Below are 22,937 nucleotides of genomic sequence, written 5' to 3'. Positions count from 1 at the left end.
AAGGTGCTTCTTAACAACATGGTTATAGGTAAATACAAAACAGAGTGAGAAAGGGATCCATAATGACCTACAAAGTCACTCCCCTTAGGATCTGCCTCTAACAGCTAGATGCCACACGTAGAAACTCCCAGAATAGCACCTCTGCCTGGGAGCCAATCAAGCACTCACTGTATGAACCTTGGGGGTACATTTTACCTTCCAACCATAGCAACCACATATGTGAATAGGGTGTATTCAGGATACCCCCAATTCAGGGTGATGTTTACTTCTGTGCTGAAGAACTTTGGGCCACTGGTTGGGAAAAGAGCATTAGGTTCCTGTATTGTGCACAGTGTCGAGGTTTGTTGGTTAATGAGTCTCTATCATCTTTGAAGCTTCATAATGTAAATTCACATGACATAAATAATAGTTTTAACTGTCAACTTGACACAAGCTACAATCACCTAGAAAGAGCGTGTTAACGAGGGATCGTCTGGACCAGGTTGGCCTGCGGACACGTCTGTGGAGGATGTCTTGATTACAGTAATGGTGTGGGAAGACCTAGCCAGCTTCATGCAGCACATTTGTGCGGCTTTGATCCTGGACTGCGTAGGATGAAGGAAGTGGGCCGTCAGAGTGTGTGCCTCAATTCATCTCTCTCTGTTCTTGACTGTGAATGCGATGTGACTAGCTGCTTCAGGTGTCTACAGCATTAACCACTCTACGACGACAGGCTGTAACCAGACATTGGAAGTTTTAAAAAAGTGCTCTCTTGTTAGTCACTTTTTATTAGGGTATCTTATCGCAGCAATAAGAGAATAAACTAAACCAGTGTGTGTGTGTGTGTGTGTGTGTGTGTGTGTGTGTGTGTGTGTATACACACACATTTATATAAACATATATGCATGCACACATACATTAATATATTTGATATATACATGTTATCTATACATATATATTAAAACATTTTTATTTGGGGAGAGTATGTTATATGTGTGTGGTGCGTCATGTGAGCGTGTGCCTCTGCTCGAATTTACAGAAGCCAGCAGGATGTTGGGCGTCCTCTGTCTCTGCCTTATGACCTGCAGGGTGGTAAGGGTCTCTCTCACTGTTCTGGCGAGACTGGCTGGCTCCTAGGATCTACTTGTTTCCTGCCTGGTTCTTTATGCCTGGGATTTAAACTTGGGGTCCCCATGCTTGCAGAGCAAGTGCCCCTGCCCACTGAGCCATCTCTCCAGTTCCCAAACAAGCATTTTAAGATAACTTTTACTCTTTATGTGTTTGTTTTGAAATGTCCGATGTGTTTGAAGGTGAAAATACGCACACATGTGGGTACCCAGCAAAGCCGGAGAAGAACTTTGGATAGTGTTTTAGAGATGGGGTTACCGGCATTTGTGGATGACTTGATGTGGGTGCTGGGATCTGAACTATGGCCCACATGCCTCCTCTTAACCACTGGGCCATTCTCCAGCTCTTAAGATAAATTTTAAAGACCAAGTTCTATGATGCTACAACTCCCTGTGTGGACTGCTCTCTCTCTCTCTGCTGAGCTGACCTTCATTTCCTGGCTTCTCTCAGGATTGCGAATCTGCAATTATTCTGTGGGTTTGAAATAGAGAGTGTTTTTCCTAGTCAAGCATTTGCCTTTAGGACTCGTCAGATGGCTGGCTCTTTCTCAGTTACGTTTCCTTTCCGTATTCATGATGTTCCCCACTTTTTCATGAAAGCAATTCTCAGGAACTCTAGCCACTTGGCTTGGCTAGCAAGCCAGCTCCACTTCCTCTAACTAATTAGAGCCTAAGTGCTCTCAACCCTCTCCACTTTATAGCTGCAGGGCAACATGGCGGTCAGCTTCCTGTGCTGTGTTAGACTGCCTGAGGAGGTCACTTTAAATTGGGAATGGTTTCTTTGGGCTCACGGTTTCACAGGCTAAAGTTCATGGTTGCTTGCTCTCACTGTCTTGAAGCCAGTCCAAGTCAGGGAATCGTGGGGGAAGCATACTGTATAGAGAAAAAATTTCACTTTATGGCAGCTGAGAAGGAGAAGAGAAAGGGAGGCACTGAGACCCCGGTATCCCCTTCAAAAGCCCACAATGATCTAAACTCATTTTACTATACCCTTCTCCTCACGGTTCCTCTACCTCTCCACTGAACAGACCAGTGACCGTATGGCCATATGGCCTCTGGGGGACAATGAAAACACAAATCAAAATGAACAGCTATGCAGATGGGCTTTCTAGGAATCTTCACATGATTCCTGTGAAGAGTGAATGGGTAGTACCCAACAGAGAGGCTGGTCCGCACTGAGCAGCATTCCAGAACAGGACTCTCGTTCTACTCCAAAAATGACCTCTGTGTGTGTGTGTGTGTGTGTGTGTGTGTGTGTGTGTACGCACATTCATACATTCCTGCATGGGCATGTGTTTGTATAGATGAGTGTGATTGTGGAGGGCAGAGGTCGACGTCAAGTGTCTTTCAAGTGTCCTTCTCTGTAACTTTCAATCTGTTTTAGAGACACCGGTCTCTCAGAAAACCCAGAGTTCACAGGTTGGGCAAGATTGCTTGGCGAGCAAGCTCGGCAGCTACCTCTGTCTTTACCTCCCACATCTGACTTTTAAATGGATACTGAAGACCTCCTGCTTGCAGGGCAAGCACCTTACCAAGTGAGCAGTGCACACTGTCCCTTTGCCTACTCATGTAATCAGGTTCGTTAGAACACAAACACATTTGTTTGTTCATGTATCACCTGTGGCTACGTTACTGCTGCAGTCGTGCAAATCCATTTCCCACCTGGCCTCTAGAGGCTCAGCTTGCTAACCTCCGAACCTCTTTCCAGATGTAGGCAGTGGGGGTGGGGGGCAGGCATTATCAGAATTGTCAGTTGACAAGACTCAAGGAATGGCCTGGGCTTGTAGCTATTGCCTTGGCTTTCAACTGATCTTATACTTGAGCGTGTGGTGAGGTCTTATTAGCCCATCACTGGGTCACTCTCAAAGACGATCTCTGCTCATCTGGTAAGGATCTGGTTTGAGCATCTCAAACTGAAAAGCAGAGTCTGGGGCAGTAGAGTTTCAATCAGTATCTGAGCCACCTGGAACTACCAGAAGCCTAAAGCTGGGCATCCCTCCCAGAATGGTGTGCTTCACACACAGGTGCTGAGTAGAAACAGCAGCTGTAAAAGTCCACGTTTTATGGCTTTTGATGTGGTCTTCCCAACTTTTGAGAATTTCTGCTTTAGGAAGAGGTTCTTTTGGAATGCCTCATGAACAAGCCTCCAGGAGCTTTGAAGCCCTTGGCACACGGGTTACAGAGCAGAATGATGGCATAGGATCCCCGGAAGGGCTGAGGCTTCCAGGTGATTACAGCACACAGTGGAAGTTACAGGAGCATGTTGGCCAGCACCCTGCGAGGAGTTAGCCAGTGACATGGGAGGAGTCTCTGGATCTTTTTTGGGTTCAATGCTGTGCCATTTACACTGTTGGAAACTTAGGATACAAATTTGGCCTGGAAGACAGTGTAAAATCTGTGGTGTTAGCAGCATTTTCTGTTTATAGTAAATGGTTTATGGTTTTACCCTGTGGCCAAAGACCAAAGAGGTCATTTGCTTGAGAGCCTGTAGTGTTTTAGAAGAGCAAACTGAAACGATGCAAGCTCTTTGTCTTCCTTCCACAAACTTCTGTAATGGTTAATTTTCATTGTCAACCTGACTGGATTTGGAATCAAGTAGGAGGCAAACCTGCAGTGTGGCCAGGGAAGGGTAACTGAGGAGGGAGCCCCACCCTGAAGGCTAACTGGCACAGTGAATAGAAAGGGAAAAGGGAAAGGCTAAGACTAACTCATCACTCTGCATCCCGACTGAGGACACTGTGTGCCCAAGTTGCCTCAAGCTCCTGTTGCCTCAGAGAGAGCTCTCTTTTGCTGGAGCATCTTCCTCACCATGACAGACAACAGCCTCAAACTGTGATCCAGAATCAAACCTTCCTTTTCTAAGTCTCTTTCGTGGGGAACATGGTCACAGCAGCGAATCAAATGATTAATATTTCACCCAAGGCAGCATAGCCAGTTTCAAGATTTACAGGGTTTCTTCTCTTGTATCCAGCTAAGACTTTCTCTTAATCAAGAATATTTCCCTTTCTCTCTCTGACTTCTACTCCAGAAATTCCTGTGTCAAAAAAGACAGAGTCATTTTGTTCTCTGTTGTGTCCTCAGAGCTGAACACTGGGCTTAGTATTTGCTGCATGAGGCTCCTTTAGTGTTATGTCCATGGTTGGCTCCTGACTTCTCTCTCATTAGCACAGTGGCAGGCAAGGACAGAGCACACACAGGCATAGGAAACACAGGAATGAGTGAGGGCCAGGCCCCTGGGGGGCAGCTGCCAACTGCCCTGTGATAGGCCCATGTTGTAAAAAAAAATGCAGACCATCTAGATTTTATGTGATTTAAAATTCTGGCAACTGAACTAAACTTTTAAAAACAGCCCTTTGAGAGGCCAAACAAAACACATAACACATCTGTGCACTGGATCCAGCCCGGGGGCTGCCAGTGTGCAACCTCTGCTGAGATCCAGATGGATGGAATCTAAGGCCGTCCTCTGATCTACCAGCCCACTTACCCTATCAAAGGAGGAACAGGGTTAGATGTGGTTTGGATTATCAATGTTTCCTAAGAAGAGATGGTTCTTTGAACCCGAATTTGATGCTGAACTTCAAGGCTGGCCCCAGGACGGAGGAAACTCAGCTAGCCTGTCATCCAATGAACATCCCTTTGTACCTGGTGGTGCCAAGAATAGGGCAGCCCTTTGGGCAGTGGCTAGAGATCAAAGATTTAAACTCTGCTGCCCCCACACCCAGTCCCCAGCCAGCCCCTGCCTCCTACTCAGCCCCCACTTGGGGCCCAGCTCCAATCTGGATTCTATCCATCCCACTGGCAGCACACCTCACAGCACCTCTACACCGGCTGCCTCCCTGGCTCCCTGGAAACCTGACCACCCTCAAGGACACCAAAGGTACCATCCTCTCTGGTACAGTTTTATCAGAGGGTTTTTTTTTTTTTAAACCAATCCTCAATGCCTACCCACAGCAGCCCCGAAGGTCGGCCTAGTGGCCAGGGTGCTCACTGTCTATACCAACCACTTTTTGTTTGTTTGTTTTGCTTGCTTGCTTTATTTTGTGATCCTTTAGTACTTATTTACCAGCTCACTACCTGAACACATGTTTTTTCCCACAATGCATTTCAGAGCACATTGCAAAGAAAGAGCATTTTCCCACAATGCATTTCAGAACACACTGTAAGGAGACATTCTGTTTAACATGCCTATTATTAACATTTGAGACCCATTACTTTTTTTTCTTTTAGGATAAAATTTGTCTCCAACAAAACACAAATCTTAAGTAAACAGTTGCAGAGCTTGGGGAGGGGGTGTGCATACTTGTGGGTAAAGCAAATTCATGTCAAACTAGAACACTGCTATCATCTGCAATAGTTTGCTAAGGCCCTTTCCCAGTTGCCGTCTCTACCTCCCCTAAAAAAGCCAGCACAGTTCTCTGAGTTTTGCCGGTTCCAGAAGCTTATCTAGGTAAAACCCTGCAGACCCACTGATCTGATACATACACAGTATTTGTGGGCTATTGGAATTATTGCCAAGGATAGGCTAGTCCCTTAAATATCTCTATTTTTTTAATCTGGGCTGTTTTTAGAGGTCATTTTGATTGTTTTTACTAGATGGTCGTGTGTGTGTGTGTGTGTGTGTGTGTGAGTGTGTGTATACATTGAACATTCTTGTGTAGCTATTTTATTTTCCTTACTTCTCTGTGAATATTTAGGTATGAAATTGCAAGATCCTTGGGTAAATAGATGTCTGTTTCACTGAACTTTGATTGCTGTATGGATATTGTGGTGGTTCATTGCTTTGTTAACACCACCACTTTAGAGCCTGAGGCAGGAGGGTTGAGTTCAAAGCCAGCCTGGGCTACAGAGTGGGACTCTGTTTCAAAAAAAGATATTAGCAGTCACAATTGAGTTCTGCTTAGCCAGACTTGGCTGGATAGATATATCCAGAGAATGGATGCCAAACATTTCCCTCCATGAGTTTGCAGTCCAGTGGAGTAGTGACCATAAAAGTGAGACCAGCTGGACATGGAGCTATCATCCACTAGGAGGGAGATGGATGGGAGGAGTACCCTGTGTTCCAAGCGGGGAGGGGGCCATCTGAGCACTGGCAAGGCCTTTTCGCTGGATGAAAGCCTTGAATCCCACCTGAGAACATGTTGGGAAGGGAGAAAATGCAATAGGTTTAAACAGATATGAGAATGCTCAGACACGGGGCAGAGCTAGATCCTCCACACAGACTAGAAGACTAAGACAGGTCACAGCCTGGCCCTGGAGGGCCAGAGAGGACCAGGGTACAACTGGACTGCTGGAAGCTCAGGACCTGTCTCTGGATCAGGCCCAACACCTCCATTTTCACAGACTCTCCTCTTTCCTCTTCTAGGGCACAGTCAGAACAATACTGCAAAACCTCCCTGTACACACAGCTACAGAATTTTTAAGTGCCTTTAAATTCCTTGCCGCAGAAAACTGAAACTGTCACCTTCACAGCTGCTCTAGGGACATTTCATCTTTATGGCCTAGTTGCTCGGCTCAGTGGCTGTGTCACAGAGCTGTGTGCCGAGTGGGGGATGATTACAGTGATTCTCGCAACATTAAGACTTACCTGGCCTGTGCTCTTGCACCTCTGAAAGTCAGAAAAGCAACGTTTTGATGAAGGTGGTTAAATTATAACAAGGTGATGACTGAATTTTACCATCAGCAACTTAGTCCATGCAGAAACCTGCCTGGACGCACGGTGTTATGGGACTTCCCTGTGACAAGATAAGATTTCCCTTCATACTTCTTGCAGCTTTCCTTGGTAAGACCAAACCATCTCTGCACAAAAGCAAATGTCTCCATTCTTTATAACATGTATCTTTTCCAGACTTAGCAAATGAACTCCCTCCACTAAGCGATTCTGGTCTCTGACTCAGAATCCTGTAAAGATACTCAGATGGCCTCAGGGAAGAAAAAAAATCTGTCAACCATTCTTGCAACACATTTGGATTGCCAAGTTCCTGAATTAGCCCTTTGATGTGATTTTCCAGGTCATATAACGACACAGAACACACTCAAAAAAAAAAGAAATGGAGGTTCTCAGTGCGGACACCCTATGCTCTTACAGACCTTTGTCATGATCTGTTTTTCTTTAGCAGACATAGCTTACAGGAAGGTCTCTGATAGGTCTGTGGCCTAGTTATTCATGGAGGATAACGAGAAAGGAATTGCCTGCATTTCCCAGGTTGGCTGGCCTTTCTGGTTGCAGTTAGAGGCATATGGAATTATGGGAACCTAGCTGTTTCATGTACTCCTACCCCAATAGGCTTGGCATTTCCAGTTTGAGTGCTAAAAGTTGTGTGTCCCAGAATCCTTCTAGCCATGGACAAACAGAGATGGCTGGTCACCCTATCAGTAGCAGTTACCTGGTGAGTATCTCTTTCTAAATAAAATTTGGTTTTCTAAAGTCAAAAGAAGAAATTTTAGAGGTTTTTGCTAATATTCTTTCCCTGGAGAAAACATAATCAACCTTTCTCCTAGTGTCCCAGTGACAAATGGGGGCACCTTACAGCCAAAGTTCATTCTGGGGATTGACTAAAGTTGTTGGACTTCCTCATAGAACTTAGGTAAGGGCTTACTTCCAGGGGTGTGAGTGTTCCTCCTCCACAGTGGGCTGTACCTGGAAAGTCTTTACCTAGTAGGGAATAGAGCTTTGCTGTAGCCATTTAGATAGAGCCTCCACTCTAGTGTCCCCAGTTTATATACTCTACCCCCACCCCCAGACCATGGGCAATTAAGGTGTGATTAGGTACTTGGGTGCCCCTCTTTGTCCTTCTATGTAGGGGTGTAAATTATCAACAATCCGGTTGGGATGATTTTTTGCATGGGGACATGGCTGAATGCCCTAGGATGGCAGTATGGCAGTTGCTTGGTTCAGAGGACAGTCACTCCCAACGGAAGTGTTTGTTGGAAGTGTTGAAAGGCACCAGCCAAAATTCTGAACCACCTTGCCAGTCAGCAGGAGCTGCCAAGTAGAGTTCTGAAAAACAAAACAAAACAAAACAAAACAAACAAACAAAAAGACCCCAACAACAACAGGAAAAAAATGAGGCTCTAATGAGACTGTCGGTGACAGGTTTCCTTGCATTGTGGCCGATTTGGGGGGAGGGGATTAAGACCATTGGTTTTAGCAGCAGGCATCGCTTCTGGATCGGTATCCACGGTCCTTAATGAGACAATACATCTTCCACAGCTGTTCTGCTTGAGGATTTCAGAGAGAGCGGATGATATAGAGTCAGCAAAGCCCGGCTCTGACCTGGAGGTCGGAGGTCAGGTCGCTGCGAGCCTTTGGACGGTTTGGCTCTGCGTCTCTCCCACTTAGAAGAAAGAGGCCATGGCGTTGGGAGTGATTTGTTGGACCCTGCAGGGTCAAAAGGAGCTGCCTCGGTGAAGCAGCCTTCCTTTCCTGATGGCTCTTCTCTTACCAGCCTTTTTGTCACCTCGGGATCAGAGGATTCAAGGTTCATTCCTCCAAGGAAGCTGTTACACCCTCCAAATATGTGAGGCTGCTCCTCAGGGAGAGGTCCCAGAAGCTGTCACAGGTGGGGCTCAGCGTGATCCGGTCTTGGGCCACGGTCTTTCCGAGTTCCATAGAATTGGCTGGGGTGGGGCAGGGAGGAATCCCATTGTTCTCTAGTTAGTGTAACAGTCTGAAGTCTGAATCAGATCTCATATTCTAAACACCCCTGTGCCAGATGCAGGATTCTGGACACTTTCCCACTGTCTTCCCTTGCCTGATACTGTGACAATTACTATGAACAATATCAGTGATTGTCCCTTTGGGACATATGACTGATCTCAGTGCCCACAACCCAGACAGTTGTGGGCACTGACTCTACTACCCATGCCAGCCAAGACACACAAGGTGTTCTTCATTACAGCCTGGACAGGGGGCCTGAGTTACAAGGAAATAATTCAATCTAGCAGGCTTAGGGGACATTGCCAACCCAGAGAACAATTTATGAGGTCATCCAGCCTGGCTGTGGAATGAATCCCATAAGACGGTAACTCACCACAGATCACCTTGTTTAATTTTATTTTTCCTAGGAATGGGGTCTTCCTGCCATCATTTATGACCCAGACAATATAAAAACATTTCAAGCATTATGCCAAAACTCCTCTATGTTTGAAATGCAAAGAGTTTTACCAATGGTATGTGGGTCTTGCCTCCATTGTCCTTGTCACAAGTTAGTTTATTCTATAAAGTTTGAGCATGTTTACTATTATTGCAACCCAGGAAGAAAAGTAGAATTTGGGCCAGAGTAGGTAAGCTACAATTTTCTGAGGAACACACTCTTTGTAGCTCAAAACTCCAGTTTTAGGACCACACTCTTGTAATAATTTCAGGTTTTTAAATTATTCCTGTGAAATAAGGAGAAATGGGGGATGGTGGCTTAGGGCTTCTGCTTTCCCAATGCCTTCCTGATCTATAAAGTAGGACCTGGAATATAAAGCAATTGATGCTCCTTCCCCGAGAAGCAAACTTCTGAGAGGCGATGTGGGACAGGCCACAGGCTGAACTGGGCTCACAGGGGCAGGGAGGCTATGGAGACTTAGAGCCGAGGAGATGGGACAGTGGGTCAAAGCACTAACCATGAAAGCATGTAGATGAGTTCTAATCTCCAGACCCAGATAAAAGCTAAGTGAGGGGCTGGAGCAATGGCCGCAGAGCAGGAACTCAGTTCAGTTCCCAGCTCGCAACTGCCTGGAACTGCAGTTCCAGAAGAACTGACGCCCTCTTCTGTCCCGCACTCATAGACATGCATGAATAAAAATACTGTCTTTTTAAAAACCAGCCAAGCAAGTAATGCCAGCATCTGTGATCCCAGGCAGAAACAGATATAAAAGGCAGTAACAAGAAACTGTGCAGAAGTTCTGGGCAGAGCTAGTCTGGTATCTCCAGCAGAAAAGACAATGAGGTCTTGTCCTTAACAAGATGAAGCCTGACCCCTGACCTCCAGACATATTCCATGTCCTGTGTTCCTGAATTCACACAAACACAGACGCATGGATGAACGTGCACTCTATGCGCACGCGCACACATACACACACACACACACACACACAGACACACACACACATGCACACACACAGACACAGCACACACACACAGACAGACACAGACACACACACATGCACAGACACAGACACACACACAGACACGCACACACACGCACACACACAGACACACACACACACACAGACACACACACACACACAGACACTGAGGGTCATAAATACATAGTTACTATGGTCAAGCATCATACAACATCACTTAAACTGGCCCTCAATATAGAAAAAGTGGGAACACAGTCATCTGAGTTGCCTTGATTTTTGGTTTGCCTCCTTTTATGAAGACTAGAGAAGAAATCACTTCTGTGGCCAATTGTCTGTAAAAATGGGTCTAGCCTGAGAGGTTCTCACGGCTCACTTGTCCAGGTGCTCACCCCTGGAGGATTTCCCCAGTTCCCTGCCTCTGCCTCACACCTGAGGTCTGTGCCACATGCACTTGTAAGGAGGCCAAGGCACATGAAACTTGAGAATGGAACTGCAAGGGGTCGTGGGAAGAAGTCCTTGCTGCTGACAAGAACCTGGTGGGTAGCTTAAGGTTTGTGTGTGTTGACGACTCCAGCAGTTAGGTCAGAATTGTGCAGAAAACATGAAAGCAGTCCTGGTTACCCACCGTTATATAACAAACCACCAGAGCTGCTGTGGCAGGAACAACAATGGTTATGATATTCCTCACAGTCCGGGTTGACTGAGCTCAGCAGGGTGGTGTTCCTTCTCCTTGTGATATTTACTGGGCCTGAGATTGTTAGAGGAGTTCTGGGGCTAGAACACCCATATCACCAGCCACTGACGCTGAGTTTGGACCACAGCTGAGGCTGATGAATAAGTCACACCTGTGACTCAGGCGCCACACAGAATGGTGCTAAGGCACTCAAAACAGGTCATGGCCCCATAGAGAAACAAGAGGCTAGACCCAGAAAATCTGGAACTGGGAGCTTTCATATTAGACAGGATATCCCACATAAAACCCAATTCTGTGGCTCCCAGAGCTCTTGCCAGGTATCCTTAGGTAAGCTTACTTCCAATGAAATTTCCATCCCCCATTCATAACTCTTCTCGTGTAGCAAAAACTATTCTCAGAAAGTAATTAGGACAGAGCTAAAAGCAGGGGCCCACCCAGAACAAAGCATAGCTTAGTGTTGAAGTGAAAGGGATGCCCACCTCAGGGCACCCCCATGGATATCACCCATCACAGGCTGGGTGTCCCGGTGCTCAATAGTATTTGCCCTCTCCAGAGGGCCTTGGGGAAGATGCTGTGAGAGTTGCTAGTTGCCAAGTTCCTGTGTCCATGAGCCCCTTCTACCTCTCTGGCAATGCTAGAGCAGGTACCACCTCTGGATGGCTAGGGGAAGGGTTCCAGGCGGGAGCAAAACCATTGTTCTAAACAATTAGATCCACATTGCCATAGTGTGCCCTAGAAAAGCTCCTCCTCCTTACAGTCTGGATGTCTAGTGAACCAGAATACCAGGACACTGTTGTAGTTACATACCAGAGGAACAATTCTACACAATTCCAACTTGGTGTACCAATTAAATTATTGGTGGCATCCACAGGATCATGAGTTGGGAAGCATGGGTGATTCTCAGGCATCTGCATTCACCAAAAGCTCACCTTGCATGAATGAGAGGTCTGTCCTCGGGGATTCCTGCCCGAGTTGGAGCAGCCTCCAACAAAGAGTGTCCAGAAATTATTTTCTGTTTAAACAACCTCAAAGATAGACCTGTGCATTTTATAATTCCTGTGAACTTTCTGAACCATGTAACTGTGTGTGTTTCTATGTTCTGCATACCTATTTGTATGTTTGTGGGGCAGCAAGATTGATATCTTTCTTCATTTGCTTTATGGTCAATTCTTTACATTGATGGTTGGTTGGTTGGTTATATAGGGTCACTCACTGACTCTGGTCCGTGAACTTCCAGGATCTTCCTTTTGCACACACCTCCCAAGGCTGGCATTGCAGACATATATGTACCGCATTCCCAGCTTTTTACCCATGTTGTGAGAATTAGAACTCAGATGCTCATGCTTATGCACCAGGCACTTCAGCTATCTCCCCACACCCCTCAAGATTTTGTTAGTTTCCTAAGTTTTCTGAGCTACTTCCAAGTAAAAAGGTCCAATCTGGAAGAGACAGCTATACAATAAGTCTTTACCAGTATATCTGTTAGAAGAGAATGGCATCAGGACTGTGGTGGAAGAGCTGTCTGGTTCTTCTAAAGGAGTCAGACTCCCTTCACTCTCCCCTTCCACTTTCATTAAAGTAAAAAGGAGAGGAAGAGGAAAAATCGCTAATGTGACTGGTTGATGGGGATAGTCACTGTGAGCGATGTATAACAGTAGATGTGTATGGGATGTCATAATAAAACCAATTAATTTGTGTACTAACTAAAAAAAGAAAGAAAAAAGAAGAGCAATAAAAACCATGGGCCACGGCCTCTGGCGCTGGTCCTGATGGGCTGTCCTCCTGCCTGCTCCAGCCACTCACTGCAGATTTGGTCATCCCACCCTCTCCTGCTGTCCTCTTCCTACCAGTCCAATCCCTTCTCATGTCCCTGCGTGAGCGCCTCTCTCCAGCCCACCCCTTACATTCTAGTGCTCACCAAGACTTTTGCTCTTCTTGCGTCTGAAATTATCTATAACAGTGGTTCTCAACCTTCCTAATGCTCTGAGCCTTTAAAAGAGTGCCTCAGGTTGTGGTGATCCCAAACAGTAAAATTATTTCATTACTTCTTTGTAACTGTAACTTTGCCACTGATATGAATCATAATGTAAATATCTGATACACAGAATAGCTCATATACGATGCCTCCCCACAAGGTCGTCAGAACTACTGACCTAGAGGATGGTTAGTAAGGCAGGAATCACCAGCCATCACCTAAATGCTCACTACTTACAATACCCTCTCTCCTGGGCATCGCTACTCCAGCCTCTGTTACCAGAGAGACCTTATTGAATGTCCCCACTTGGTCAGTATTAGGGAGTCCAGAACTAATCCTATTGTTACTTGCCCAGCTCTCCAAATCAGGAGCCTGGATGCCTGACTGTGTGGGTGTGCACACTAAGACCTGTCACCTCTGTCCTCTAAGAAGGTGGGGCAACAGTACCATGTCCGGCTTAGACCTGACATTTCAGAGGCTTGTTCCAGGACTTTAGGGACTATGCACACCTTCCTAGGTCTGTGTTAGCTTTTTCCATCTGCCCTTGCGTCTTCCGGGGGCCTTATTCATCCCTGTTCTTCCTCAGCTGAGCACCTAATTATAATTTACACAGTAGTTGATCAATATTTATTGATTAATTCATTGATGTCTTTTGGTCAATCATAAGTCATGTTTATGAGTGCTTACTCTGTGCCACATATAGCACAAAACACTTTAGATGTATTGACTCACAGAATTAATTTATTTAATCTATATAACTTCCCTACTACCTTGATTTTATAGCTGAGGAAAGTTAAGCTTACCTTACACATCTAGAGGCGGAGTGGGAAAGCCAAGAATTGAATACACTGGTAATCTGATCCCAACCTTCCAACTCCACTCTGATTTTATTTATTTTTTATTATGTGCATGTGAGTACAGGTGCCTGCAGAGGCCAGAAGAGTTGAAGTTACCGACAATTGAGCTGCCTGAAAAGGGTGCCAGGAGTTGTACCCCACATCCCCATTTTTTTTCTTTTTGATTTTTCAAGACAGGATTTCTCTGTGTAACAGTTCCTGGCTGGCCTGGAACTCACTTTGTAGACCAGGCTGGTCTTGAACTCGTATTCCTAGAGATCCTCCTTGCTCTGCCTCTCAAGTGCAATTATGGGCAGGTGCTACTATGCACGTCTCAGACCCCCAACTCTTAGCAACATTCAGAGCTGCTTCTTTGGTGGTGAATGGAGAAGAATCAAGCCAACAGTTGGACAGGTTGGAGGTATGGTGATATGGAGGTCCACGCTGAGAAAACCTCAGTGTTCACAAGGATTTTACCCCTCAGAGGAAAAACAAGCAAAATGGATTCCTACAGCATCTTGGTTACAGGTGGCCAAGGTAAGCATTATGTTAAGAAAAGCAGGCATAGAGGGTAGATTGTCTTTTCAGTACTACATTTGTGATTATTGGCTTAAGTCTTCCCACAGCTTCATTAACATTGTAGCTGTAGGTGAGCTAATCATAAAGGACTACAGTGTATTAGATTGGGCAGCTGTGGAAGCCCCTGACCTCTCCTTTTCCTACTCTCAGAGATTCAGAATGAGGCTCTCTCTGGAGGTTACTTAAGCTCTTAAGTCACATTGAGTTGATGAAGCAGACTTTATTCTTTGCTCTGTGCTCAAGAATGAGGTATGGCCAGTGGCTGAGGATCCTTCTGGAAAATGACTTTATGTGGGAGGTTTAGGGAAGGCTCAAGAGGAAAAGGGAGATTTTAAGAACAACAAAACTGTTCATTCCTGAAGCTGGTGAGAAGACAGACTCATCTATTGTCATCAGTGCCCTCCTCCAGAGTAGCACATTTCCTCATTCTTCTCCAAGGCAGGCACTTTAGTTTGCAATCCAAATTTCTGATTCTATCTATTGTCTGTCTACTCCTCACCCAAGCAACCAAGGCTCTTCCTTTGTCTGAACCCCCCTGAGTAAAGTTTGCAAGGAAAAAAAACCAAGATGGTCTCTGTGTCTACCCCTCTCCATTATGAATTCAAACTTCTCTTCTATCAAACCTCTCAGGATAACAAAGGCAGAGGAATTGCCTCGAATTTTCTGATGTGAGAGACCTGGGTGGAGGACATTGCTACTGCCTTGCCTTATTATTGTTCTAGCGGAGGGAAGGAGGTTATTTAAAATATGCTGTTTTAAGATCCCTGGAAATGTTATCCTTTTTTGCTCTAGGTAGTTTTATGAATCATTCAGGATACTTCTGCAGTTCACAAGAGGCTTGACACCGAAGACTGAAAGGATTAAACACAACCAAGCAAAGCAGTGCAGTCCTGACAAACTTAAAAGCTGTCTGTGACATTTGGGAGAATGGTATTCAATTATTTAAGCTTCCCTGTCAACTACCTTGAGAGTAAGGACTAGCACATGATTAAAAAGTGCCTTACCTCCCCAGGAAGTGTGGCAGGTAGCCAAGAGACTGCTATCTGTTGGGTTGCAACCCTAAGCAGTGTTTGTCTTCTCAAATGACTACTCCACCTAGGGGGGCAGTCATAGTGGTACAATGTAAACCAGTGTACTCTTCTGGTCCAGGGTGGGCCAGCCAGGTAGCAGCTTCCCTAAGACTCAAGAATGAAGTCAGAAGAGAAAGATGGTGTTTCCTCAGGTGTCTGTGTACTGGGATTCTGTGCTGGCTGTGCTTTCCCATGTGTGTACATAGGAAGCAGGAGCTGGTTTAGGGAGACTGTAGGGGGACCGAGAGAGGCGGTGAGCTTCCTAGTTTCCACCCAACCTTCTACTTCCTGGCTCCAGTTGGCACTGGATTTCTGCACTTAGGTTCTGTGAAACAACCTCTGGCTTTGTACCAAATCTCCCATGCCTGGTTTTATTTGCCTTTCCTAACTGTAGTGGGAAGAATCCTCTCAAGTGTTTGATAAAACCATTGGAGACTTCCACTGAATTTTAGTGACTGTGGAAGAGAAGTTTAGAGCTTCAGTGTTCTGGGTGTGTGTGTCATCATTTTATGCATATGAAAATGAGATGCAGAAGGTTCATTCAATGTCTGAAACCAGGTCTCTAGAGTAGGTCAATAAACTGTTGTTCTTCCTCTAATATCCATTAATGGGCTGAAACGCTATATTTATTTTTATGTGTGCACACTTATGATTGCTTGTGTATTGCTCTCTATGTATTTATTATGGTGTATGAGTGTGCACACATCTGTTAGTGCATGAGAAGAGATTAGAGGACAGCCTTCAGGAGTCAGTTCTCGCCTTCTACCTGGTGGTTCTGAGGATTGAACTCGTGTCACCAGACTTGTGTCAGGTGCCCTTTACCTCTAGGCTATCTGCTCGGGCCCCATGCTCACATTCTCAACAGTTCTACTCGCTCCTCCATCTTCTTAGCGCCAGGTTTGAGAAGGAAAGCTGAAGGCTGACAATGTTACATGACTTCAACAAGGTTACATGTTAAGACAATTAGTTTCTTCTCTTAGGCGAGAGGCTATATCCAAGCAGGCCAGACTTCTCTGTCCAGGTCGTCATACACACAGTCAGGGAGGAATCCTCTTGAGGCAGGCATACCCATTATTTATCCAGTCAACATTTTCTGAGTGCTTACTATGTTAAATATCCAACTTTCTATATTGAGTACTTATTGGATTACATATCGTTTCAGGCAGAAGACTGAAAAGGTTTGAACACTGATGAGGTTAAAGAGTGTTCACTCTAATGAACGTGCATGGGGGTAAATGGAAGCCGTTTATGTGAGATAAGATGCATGTCTAGAAATGTAGGTGTGATGGCACACGCCTAGAATTTCAGCATGTACAAGGCTCGAAGAGGAGGTTCATGAGCTCAGGGCCAACCTGGAAAAGGAAAGATACAGAGCAGGCTCTGGGCAGCTACCGTCCTCACCTCATCAGGATTTAAACACAGTACATAGGTCTGCACCCTTCCCAAAGTCACCAAGGCATCCTGGGAGCCTCTGGGTAATAAGTAAGTCAGTCTTTTCTTTGTCTCTCCTTCCCTTCCTCCCCTGACCCTGTGTGTGTGAGTGTGTGTGTGTGTGTGTGTGTGTGTGAGTGTGTGTGTGAGTGTGTGTGTGTGTGTGTGCGTGTGTGTGTGTGTGAGTGTGTGTGTGCGCGTGTGTGTGTGACAGAAGCATGCCACCCCACTGACTTTTCCATGGGTGCTGGTAACCAGAACTTGGATCTTTACACCTGCATGGCAGGCATTTTACTGAACAAGCCAACCCCTAGGCCCAAGGTTAAAATTTTCAGACATCTACTCTCACTCCATGATGTACAACATTGGTTGAAACCTTAAGTGGGGAAGAGGATCATAACTGGGAATGCGTACTGGGGAGAAGGATGCCAGACAGCTTCTTAGAGGGTCGCCCCAGGAAAGCAGAGGAATGTCGGTCATGGCTGATGGGCGGTGTCTCACCATTGATCTTTGGCAAGTGGTAATGGAAAAGACAGTCAGGGTTCCAGGGCGCGCTATTATATTTCCAATTAAAATGTGAAAACAAACCTTTTTCATGAAGCACATTGGCCTCGGCCCTAGGAAGTGACTACAAAGCTCTCTGCTGATTGAGACAAGCTGAGAGCAGACGCTGTAACTGATAGAGGAGATAAGTCAATCTGTGTCCTTTAAGGAATAATGAGTTCCATTTTTCATCAAAAAGATCTCCTTGTGCTGAAGAAACATTCTTTCAATAAATCTACTTAATGGTCTCCCTGCTAATGATATATAACACTGGGCTGTGGAGCTGAGCCACTGCACCGGGCCTTGCCAGGGATGCAGGCCGCCCATCATTTGCATTGGTAATTCAACAGGGGAAAAAGGAAAAGAGACAGGCAGAGAAGGCAGAAGCTGTGCAGAAGTATTACTGTTCCAGTAATCCTTCCGGGCAGTTCTAGAAGGTAGAGGTGCAGGATTTTGGATGAAGAACCAACATTTATGCAAATGTCCAATCTCCCACCATCTCTGCTGCTCTGTGGGTTTAGAAATGATTCAGCTTGTCAGACAGCCCTGGTTAAATGCTTTGGATACCTGAGTGGTGAGAACTAAGGACATTTGTGTCCCTTGAGCTTGCCACCTTCCCAGAGACCTGCCCAGCTCAGTGTTGCTGTAGAAGACTGTGGTGTTTACTGTGCATGGCTTCCGCCCCTCTGCAGGAAGTGGGCTTTCACTTCATCCAAGTGCCTAAGCAAGGGACCACATGCTGCCAAGGGAATGAGTTAGGGGCCCCTGTGTCTGTGATTGCGCAGGACCGTGCCCAGACAAACACCCCTGAGATCCCCAAACTCTACAAACGTGTTGTTCTTTTCACTAGGACCCAGCCTTATGTAACCAAGCTTACTTCCTCCAAGGGCACCCAGCCCTCCTAATACCACCGGACTTCCCCACATGGGAGTCATTAACCCTGGAGTTATTTCCTTAAGGCGCTGCTTGTTTATTCTCCAGTCGCATGTGAGTCAGCCAGATCGAGATGTGTAGTGGTTTTGCTTGTGAAATCTTACATAATTCTGTTCCTATTGTCAGGTTGGGCCGAGCAGTTAGACTGTATAGTGTTTTCTCATTGCACAATGTTTGCAAATCAATAAGGAGAAAGCCTGAACAATGAGATGACAGGGGCTGGCCAGACCAGGCCCTCCTCAGGCCCCAGTGGCCTGCAGGCCACCTGCAGTTTCGCAGATACAGTCACTTTTAATTCCGTGGCTGGGCTGGACAGTGAGGCTGGGTGGTGACCTTCCCCACAGATTTCACAGCAGTGACACTTAAAAAGGCGGGAGGAAGGGAATGAAAGAACAACACCTTATACAGAAACAGACCAAATCTTTACTGCATTTGCCCCACGCTGGATTCCAACATGCTGGTCCAGAGCGCGGTTGGCTAGAAGCTTCTCCCACAGGCTTTCCATTCCCCACCATGTACAGTATCTATTTGATCCTACTCGATCCTACTCACTGTCCCGAGTCCAGAGGCATTTACTAAAGACACTCGATGCAAACAGTGAGTGGTTACAACACACAGATGGGGGTGGGCACAATTTCCACGACAGAGTAGACTCTTGGATTGATGGTCAGAGGCAAGACGCCTCCTCGATGGCTGATGGCATCCCATAGCGCAAAACCCACAACTGTTCAGTTTTGTTTCATTTTGTCTTTTTAAAAGTCCTGAAATATATGGAAACTACTGGTTCCTAGTTATTTATATTTAAATCAGTTATCTGACCTGATTTAAAAGTTATTTGCATACATCTTTGTGCTATGCACCTTAAAGTAATATGTGTGTGTATATGTGTGTGTGTATGTGTGTGTGTGTGTGTGTCTGTGCAAGAAGAAGGTTACAAATATCTGAATAAAAAGAGAAACTGTGAGACTATATGAAGACAAGCATCACATTCCACAGCACATCATTGGTTAATTTCTGAATTGTCAAGCATTATTTCAAACAAGAGAGAGTATAACACCACAATCTCCACGACAAAGCAACTGTAAGGACAGAACCAAACCCAACTTCTGTGTGAGTCATTTTAAAACTGCAGCCTTGTTTCTAACACTTTTCATTAATTGTTATTTTTAAACTCCAGTAGTGGATCAGATTTCTGCTGCCTCTGGGCAAATGAGTTATGATCTGATCTCAAGTTCCAAGGGAAATGCTCAAAGTTTTATTTTCCCCCAGTTGAATAAGCAGTACCATGTACATTGTCTCCTGGGTTAGAATAGTGTTGTCTTCACATCAGACTCAGATAATGGTATTAGTCATTCGTTTCCTAGAACACAGACACCCTCGTGCGTGCTGACAGCTTTATATGGACGCAGTGGCAGCCATGGGTTCTGGGAGCTGCTAGATGACCGACTTTGATTTCTTGCAGTCCTGAGTGATGGAGCCTGGGTTTGCCTGGTTATTGTCCGCTTTCTCCCGCAGATGCTTGGCTTGTCTGAAAGATTAATACATTAACAAGAGCTGAGGTCTGGGCTGCACATCTCTGGACATGTTTATTAGCAGACAGCACACGGGATTCAAAGGTTACCACAAAAGTGACATTTTAAAGTGAAACAACAATATTTATGCTCAGATGGTCTGCTGATGAGATCGTGGAAACGGTTTTGATTAAATCGGCTTATAAATGGTTGCCAATCTATAGACAACCTAAAACACCATATCTATTTACCAAATGTCTTCTTCTCGTGCTCCTCTTATCTTGAATATAAAAGACCAAATGTGCTTTGTTTTGTGCTTTTTTTCCCCTGTATGTTCATTTAACTGCAGAATTAACATATCTACTTTTTCCTTTCCAGGTTCTCTGTTTGAATTTTAATTCTGATGGTATCTTCTGTGTGTGCCCTGAGATTACACCAGCTATTGTTATTGCTTTGAAAATGTTTAGACTCTATACTGTGAATATAACTGACTTTCTACTTTGCTAGTATGAATCGGGTCTCTAAGGAAACCCAAAACTCTGTTCCTTCCTTAGCAACTTTGGTCAAATCTCATAAAAAGCTGGAAGCTGCCTTTTGGGAGTAATGATTATATTTACATGTTTGCTGTAGCTCCTAGCAGTCCATTTTCTGAGGCAGAATGTGCAACAAAAACAAAAAACAAAACAAAACAAAAAAACAAATGCAGGAAAAACTGGGGCAGGGGCTGCTCTCCAATCCCACTCCGTTCTCTCTCCGTTGTACTATGAAATGTGAGTGCAATTTTTTTTTTTTTGGCTCAAAAACTGAGTTGGTGAGAGAATGCTTGGCAGAATGCAGTGAGGACAGCTCTCTGTCAGCTCTCAGCTGTCTACAGTCCACAAGACTGTCATGATCTCCCTCTGTGGCATTAAATGCAGAGACAATGGCCAACTCACAGGCTAGACCGTCCACACTTTGGGAAGGCTGATTAGGACTGTATATGTGCTTTTCACTCATCAGTATTTAACTGAGGCACAGAGAATTCTGTAAGATTTAGACTGGCTAGTTTAAAAACCATACAATTATCATGTCTCATGTTCTGTATAGATATAAAAGTAAGAACCCCGAGCAAGGATGTACTCACTTTTCAAGAGAGCCGTTTTCAACATTCACCACCCCATCAATTGATTCCAGTCCTTGTTCAGAAAACTGTTTCAAGGCACTTAAGGCTGCCTAAAAGGGAAAACAAACGGGGAGAAGCATTCACTGTTTTTTTACAAAATGAACAGGTGACTGTAAAGTAAGCCAGGACACACAAGGCTATCATTTTCTGTGCTCTTAAGCAAAATCACATTTGAAAATGTGGGTTTCTGTGGAACAAGGCCTAAGTGTGCTGGATGTGTATGTATGATAGCGTGTGTGTCCACGAGCACGCTTGGGCTCCCGTACCCAGAGCCGCCAGTGCGTTCTGATCACTGTCAGGGGACGGGAAAAGACCTCAGTGGGGCGCCTTTCCTTTTCCTGATTCATAACTTTGCACGATCACGAAGTTCCATCTGCAAATACAGAAGCTTAAAATGCTCCTTCAGTCATGACTTGGCCTAATTCCTCCTCACATGGTTAAAACTCTGGATAGTCTCTTCCCTGAAATGCAAGGACACTGGATCTCCTACCTTCAGCTCCCTTTTCAAAACGTGGCTCCAACCAAGCCACCGAACGGGGAGCAGGCATCAGGCACAGACTGCAGGTACCCTGACAGGAGAGGGAAAGTCAGGCTCCCAGCTCATGTGGGCTCTGGGGAGGCAATACTGTCTCAGCAGAGCTTCAGGAGCCATAGAGAGGCCTGCGCGCAGGCGTGGAGAGGACCACGCAGGCGTGGGATGCTGTAGGTGCTGACAGGCTGGTGGAGCCTGGCTGGATGGCTGGGAGGCACCAAAAATGCAATGCTGATAAGATCTACATAACTTGTTGACACTCTTGTGCATGTTCCAAATTGTTAATTCTTTGAGTAAGAATTTGGTTCCTTTCCCCCTCCCCCACTGCCCTTCCTAAGCCCCATTAGAAGGGTTTTGTTGAGTCTGGGATAGGTGTCAGCAGTCCGGGATGTCTGAACCTTGGCGAGGCCTGCTGCTTCTCACTTGGGGCATCTGGGTTTTCTCAGCAGCCTTTGAAAAAGGAGCTCGCACATGAGGTTTCTCAAATAGCTGACAAGGTATATGAGTTCTTTGAAATTTCTTTATGTAGAAATTATTTTGGATGGGTTAATTTTTAAATTAATGGACTGGGTTTTGAGGAGTTAAAACCGAGCAGGTAACCTACACAGGTAACCAACTCCTCCGTCCATCCCTGCTACCTGTGATGTCTTACATTGCTGTGGGGTGTCTGCTGTAATTGATCAGCAAAATCAATGTATCAGCTTAAGTTCAAATTGGGAAATCCTTATTAGGATTCCTCTTTGTTTCATTCTACTTTTTGTGATAGAGGATCATGTAGACTAGGCTAGTCTCAAAGACTACGTATATAGCCAAAGACGAGTTTGAAATTCTGGTTTTTGTTGCCTATACTTAACAGTGCTGGCATTACAGGTGAGCATGCACCCCTCTGGCTGCTTTTCTGAATGTTGACAAATGCATAAGAACATGTGCTCACCAGTACAATATTATATTGGGAAGTTACACACTGTTCTAAAAATCCCAAGACCTGCCCGTTTATTCCTGTCTCCCTCCCAATCTCTGACAGCTCCTTTTTTTTCCTGCCTCAATAATGTCACCTTTTCCAGAATATCATGGGGTTGAAATGCTCTACTCTGTACCCTGTTTCAGGCTTTTTGATGTCTTTTCAATGTTCACTTCTCTTCATAGCTGGATAATATTCCTCTGCATGCGTTCGTCACAGTTTACTTTACCCCTTCACTCTGGAGATTATTTCCAGTTCGGGAGGATTGTGAATAAAATTGCTGTAAATGTCTGTGAAGGTTATAACACTAGAAATTTAATTTTAACTTCATATTAAAGAACTTAAATATTTATCTCCCTTCTTTTTTTTTTTTTTTTTTTTTTTTGGTTCTTTTTTTTTCGGAGCTGGGGATCGAACCCAGGGCCTTGTGCTTCCCAGGTAAGCGCTCTACCACTGAGCTAAATCCCAAGCCCCTATCTCCCTTCTTTTTAGTCTGCCCTGTTTTGTTTTGTAAGTCACATTGGTTGTA

The 22,937-nt window shown here is 45.2% G+C and overlaps 1 protein-coding gene and 1 long non-coding RNA gene across 14 annotated transcripts in view; one reads left to right on the top strand and one right to left on the bottom strand.

Moving 5' to 3' along the window:
- Nucleotides 1-22,937, top strand: part of LOC102555040 (uncharacterized) — a 126,269-nt gene that overhangs the window by 45,553 nt on the left and 57,779 nt on the right. The gene's annotated exons all lie outside the window — the stretch shown is intronic.
- Nucleotides 18,646-22,937, bottom strand: part of Stau2 (staufen double-stranded RNA binding protein 2) — a 245,859-nt gene continuing 241,567 nt past the window's right edge. For all 12 annotated transcript variants that reach the window (XM_087660245.1, XM_087660247.1, XM_087660251.1 and 9 more), the window contains 2 exon segments: nucleotides 20,877-20,965; nucleotides 18,646-19,770 (listed from right to left, as the gene is read on the bottom strand). In XM_087660245.1, coding sequence (XP_087516371.1) covers nucleotides 19,677-19,770; nucleotides 20,877-20,965 — 183 coding nt within the window. In that variant the 3' untranslated portion in view covers nucleotides 18,646-19,676.

This window comes from Rattus norvegicus, chromosome 5 (genome assembly GCF_021556685.1).
Source record: "Rattus norvegicus strain SHRSP/BbbUtx chromosome 5, alternate assembly SHRSP_T2T, whole genome shotgun sequence".
Lineage (NCBI taxonomy): Eukaryota > Metazoa > Chordata > Mammalia > Rodentia > Muridae > Rattus > Rattus norvegicus.
Note: the sequence above shows the minus strand (reverse complement) of the source record. Positions and strands in the feature narration are given on the sequence as shown.